Source organism: Pygoscelis adeliae, unplaced genomic scaffold (assembly GCF_000699105.1).
Source record: "Pygoscelis adeliae isolate BGI_AS28 unplaced genomic scaffold, ASM69910v1 Scaffold259, whole genome shotgun sequence".
NCBI classification, from domain to species: domain Eukaryota; kingdom Metazoa; phylum Chordata; class Aves; order Sphenisciformes; family Spheniscidae; genus Pygoscelis; species Pygoscelis adeliae.
The window spans coordinates 218,609-223,614 of record NW_008825497.1 but is presented as its reverse complement, the minus strand read 5'-3'; the positions used below and the strand labels follow the sequence as shown (position 1 = coordinate 223,614).

Sequence of the window (5,006 nt, the reverse complement as noted above, 5' to 3'; positions counted from 1 at the left end):
AGCAGCTCGCCCAGAGCACAGTGGCTGTGAACGGGACATGAGCCTGGGCACAAAGTGTTTCAGGCACTGCGACTGGTCTCGGAGCCACTAGCAGGGTGCTCTGATGGACACAGCCCCAGGAACAAGGCCCCTCACTCAGGAGCCATATGACATCTTTGCCTGCCCTCCCTGCCCCAGACACGTCAGGTCCTGCTCTCCGGGTGCTGGGCCCCAGGGGAGAGCATCGGTCCCTACAGCCTGTCTCTGCTGGGCGCAGGTATAACGCACAGGAGTACTACGAGCGCCTGCCAGAGCTGCGACAGGCTATCGACCAGATCAGCAGCGGATTTTTCTCCCCTCGAGACCCCGGTTGCTTCAGGGATGTTGTGAACATGCTCATGTACCATGACAGGTGAGCCCTGGCAAGCATCCCCCTTTGGTGGGCTGCTCTCAGCCTGCCCAGGCCTCCTTCCCAGCTGGCCTGGGTCCCCCTGCGCAGGGGCTAAGCCCTGCCTGCCCGCAGGAAGGTGTCTGTGCTGCCCTGTCCTGCCAGGCTGGGACCCTACGGCACGCAAACCCCAGCCTTACTCTGCTTTGGGTTTCAGGTTTAAGGTGTTTGCCGACTACGAGGCCTACATTAAATGCCAAGGCCAAGTGGACCAGCTGTTCATGGTAAGAGCTGCCCACTACCGAGGGGGAGGGACGGGGTCCTTGGCCATGGCAGTGCAGCGAGGAGACTGGGGGGCGTAGCTGGGATGAGTGTGCTCCTGGGGAGCCCTTCTTACAGATACCACGTTGTGTGGGCATGGGGCAGGGTGAAGCAGGTTTTGCTGCTTCGGCAGCCCCACACCACAGCGTTTAAAGCAGCCAAGTGCACGTAGCCGGTGTCCTGCAAGGCTGCGAGTTGGGACAGAGCCGGGTGAGGGACTGACTGCTGACATTGCCTCTCCTCTTCCCAGGACCCCCGGGAGTGGACTAAGAAAGTCATCAGGAACATTGCATGCTCGGGCAAGTTCTCCAGTGACAGGACCATCATGGAGTACGCCCGGGAGATCTGGGGTGTGGAGCCACCTGCCACAAAAATCCCCGCACCCAACCTCCCCCGGGATTGATGCAAGCACAAAGGGAAGGAAGGAGGGATGGGTTCCCAGCCCAGGCGGCCTCACCTGCATTTCACCGCCAGTCAGATGGGCTCAGCTCTGCAGAAACAAGGCCTTTCCCTCAGGGGGGGTAGAAGGATGCTCTGAGGAGGAGCCCTGACTGAGGAACGGGAGCTGGGGGAGAGGAGAAAGGACCCTGTGTTTGTACCCATGTATCCAGCCTGCATGTGCTGCATAGTGCTTTTAGTGAGATGACCATGGATAAGTTCCACAACTGTGCTCCATGCTTAACAAGGGCTTTCCAACTAAGTCCTCCCCTCTCCCCCTGCATGCAGCCTGGCCTGGCCTCACCTTCTTGACCCTGCCCAACAAGCAGGTTTAGCCAACACAGTGTCTTCCACCCTTCTCCAGGGAGTCTGCCAGCCCCAAAGCTAGGGGAGGGAGAGGCCACTGTCTGCCCCTCCAGTCACCCCCTTCCCCAGTAACGCCTAGAGAAGGTGGGGCTGGCTGTTAAAGCAGCTGGCTCCAGTGCAGGTGGCAATGTCAAAGGCTATGTGCCACAAGGAGAGAGGGCCTGGGATCAGCGACTTCCTTGCCACAGAGCTTGCTGTAACCTCCTCCCATGCCTCTTTGTTAACTAAAAGCCCAGTAACCAAGCCACTCCAGGGATTTTTAGCCTCCATGTCTGCATAGAGAGGGTTGTACCTGCCACTGCCAGCTGGGTGGCTGACCCTGCTGGGCCCATAGGCCCCAAGGAGGCTCTTGGCTCTCCGGGCACAGCTGTATGCTGGGCGCTACCCAGGGGGTGAACATGTATCACATCTCTTGCATCACTCCACAGCTGGGTCATGCTGCTCCATGTGTCCCTCCCAGTGCTGGGGTCAGAGTTTAACACCCATAGTGCTGTATAGTGCACCAGTACTCCCCTGTGTGACACCAACTCATTAAAACAACCAGAACACCTGCTGGTTTGACTTTGGGCTGACTTGTGACTACTCCACGTCTGTGGGTTCAGGTTGCAACAAGTTCAGACCATGACACCTGAAGCCATGCTGGCCTTCCCCAGCTGTGGCTTCATGGGATGAGTACTCCCCTGGCTGGCATGGTGCTGGCCAGCATGGTGCTGGCACCATCATGGGGGCAACATGCCCATGGCAGAAAGGTCAGTCTTGCCAGTGCATGGGATGTACAGGAGGGAGCTGGTACCAGAGGCTGCACTGGGCTAGCTAAGGCCAAAGCCATTTACCTGCGCCCCTGGTGTGTTGACTATGTGCACTGGGGTGGGGGTTACAGTGTTGGGTTTGCCCTGCAACATGCAGGGCTCCTGTGCTAGAAATCCCACGGGCAGCTCCCATTTCCCCCATCCCCAGTGGGGAAGCAGAGCCTCGGCTGCAGCCGGACTACAGGCACGGACCCACTGGGCTCCAGGAGAGCCACTCACCCAGAGCTGGCAGCAGCCACAAAGACTTGCCCAGTCCCAGCTGCGAGCTCATCTCCCATGCACGACCCTACTGCAGCCCTGCCACACACCCAGCTGACCTGCCCAACTGGGGAAAAAGTCCCCAAAACTGCCACGTAAAACAGGTGAAGCTGAAGTGATCAGCAGTCAATGCCTTTATTAAAACTACACCACTTTTAGATAAACATTTCATTTTAAATTTCCAAGCATATCACTGGCCTACTAACGGGAATGGCAGTGTTGGGATCACCAACACGAGCAGTTCACATGCTGGACCCTCAGCTCTGTCACATGGGAGGAAGACAGCCAGCCAGCCTCCGGCTCAGGCTGCGCTTTGCCCCAAGCCAGCTGCCGGCAGCAGCATTAGCTGGAATGTGCACATCACTCTCCAGAGCCGCGTGTGTGTTTCTCATCTGTCAGTGCAATAAATACAAGTGCGTCAAACATAATTTAAGTGGCACAGTTAGCTTATGAGTATCATGGGTCAGAAACCTCAGGGACAACCACGCTATGGCGGAAGAATCTCAGTACAAGAACAAGCTACTGTCTGCTTTGCAACTAGTATGAGCCTGCAGATATAACTTGGATGCACACTGAGCGGTTTATACTATGCCGTACACCCCTGAACAGACCCTTCAGGCAGCACAATTCACTCTGAGCACTAGTGACTAAACCTACAGCCCCTGGTATTGCCTATATAGACTGACAGGGGGCAGGGCCAGGCCCCAGCCAGACACCACAGAGTCAGCATATGACCCTCTCCCGTCTCAGTGCAGAGCTCACATCAGTGGCATAAACAGCCCCTGTTCTAGCCCCAAGCAGGGCAAGGACATCCCCAGAACTTCTCCCCATGCTCCAACCATGGCTGTGAGATAGGCTGAGAAGTGCTACTGGAAGTGCCTGGGATGCCCAGAGCACAGAAGGGAGGTGGAGGGAGAGATGAGGAAGGACACCCCAGACTGTTATTTTTGCATCAAGAACTGCATACCACTGCCTGCTTTTAGCTACAGAGGAACAGTATAGCCACCAGGAACAGGGAAACCTGACATAAGGAGTTAAAAGGTAGTTGAGGGGAAAAACCTGCCCTTCCCACCCAAAGGAAGCACATGTCTGTCTGGGTGTGTACAGGGAGAATGGAAGACATCCATTCCCACATCCTGGGCCCAAGTTGTTCATGGAAGGGGGAGATCAAGCAAAAAAGTACTCTATCACACCTTCCGGCTTAAACTCCCAAGTTTGCAATTTATCTACATATGTCACTTCAGTCCTAATAGGAAGTGCGTGTGAAGAAGGGGAGGAGCTCCGCAGAGGATAGAGCAGTGATGGGAGCAGAAATTATGTTCAGAGGAAAAAGGGTACAGAAAAGATAAAAGGTCACTAACCTTTTCCATTAAATAGATGTTTGAAAAGGAAGAACAAAAAAAAATATCTTTCATTTTATTTTCAAATGTGGGCAATTAGCCCAACACTTGCAACACATGGTGACTGAAGAGCTAAATAAAAATATCTCTCACCACCTGGATCTTCCATGTATTTGTAATTACAGCCACTTAGCAAAAAGGAAAGGCAAAACATGTATTTCCTAGAAAGAGAACACCTCAAACTCAAGCAAGACAACTGTGGTATGGAGACACGGCAAAAGCCATTCACCTACAAATGAGTCTCTATGTGATCCAAAAACAGCAGCAGTATTTAAAAGTGAAACACGCTTGGTCATGACACACGTGTCCTAGGAATGTCTGTCCTCAGCAGTACCACGGTGGATTGGCCAGGCTTTGTTGTGCTTACATTTTTCACAGTTTGGTACTGGCTCCTGGGCTGTTATCACCCCTCCATTCATGTCAAAAAAGAAGCCAACAACTTCTTTCTTCTACCATCACAGACGCTGATGCCGGGAGCTGGAGTTGCCAAGGGTACACATCAGGACCGGAGTGGGAATCCCTGACCTCCTCTAGTGCCAGGGATGGAAGAATGGCAGACTGACCCACAGGGAGGGGGGAGAAAAAGGAGAGAGAGGAAGGAAAGAAAGGAAAATATCTGTGCTGCCAAAAGCAGCCAGTCTTCAGTGATGATGCTCATGTTCAGATTTTCCCAGGAATTCCCTAGGAAAGGAAACAACACAGCGGTGACACTCAGCTCTCCTACACTCTGGTGCATGCTGCAGCCTGCGGATCTTCCCATTCCCCTGGCACATACTAGGGCTCGAGCACTTGCAGCTACAGGGAACAGCACTGAGCTTTGCTCTCACCCATCAGTGGCTCCCACTAGAAGAGGCAAGCAGAAGTAGCTGCTCTGCAAACAAATCCTCCAGAGCATCCAGCTCACAGCAGAGATGAGCCAGAGAGGAGAAGCGCTCCCGGCTTTCTGTGGCTCCCCTTCCCAAAACCTGCTTTGCAGGGAGGTGGAGAGCTTTGACTTTGTGCTAAGCCAGCCCCAGTATCTCACCCACTCTGGAGACAGAAGGGGTT

General features: G+C 54.2%; 2 protein-coding genes across 2 annotated transcripts in view; one reads left to right on the top strand and one right to left on the bottom strand.

Moving 5' to 3' along the window:
* PYGB (phosphorylase, glycogen; brain) overlaps positions 1 to 2,050 on the top strand; it is a 17,354-nt gene extending 15,304 nt beyond the window's left edge. The window contains exons 18-20 of the mRNA XM_009331359.1: positions 257 to 391; positions 585 to 651; positions 939 to 2,050. Coding sequence (XP_009329634.1) covers positions 257 to 391; positions 585 to 651; positions 939 to 1,091 — 355 coding nt within the window. The 3' untranslated portion in view covers positions 1,092 to 2,050. The remainder of the gene's footprint in view (positions 1 to 256; positions 392 to 584; positions 652 to 938) is intronic.
* Positions 2,051 to 2,670: 620 nt separating this feature from the next.
* The window catches only part of ABHD12 (abhydrolase domain containing 12), a 54,741-nt gene continuing 52,405 nt past the window's right edge, over positions 2,671 to 5,006 (bottom strand). Inside the window, exon 13 of the mRNA XM_009331357.1 lies at positions 2,671 to 4,640. Coding sequence (XP_009329632.1) covers positions 4,601 to 4,640 — 40 coding nt within the window. The 3' untranslated portion in view covers positions 2,671 to 4,600. The remainder of the gene's footprint in view (positions 4,641 to 5,006) is intronic.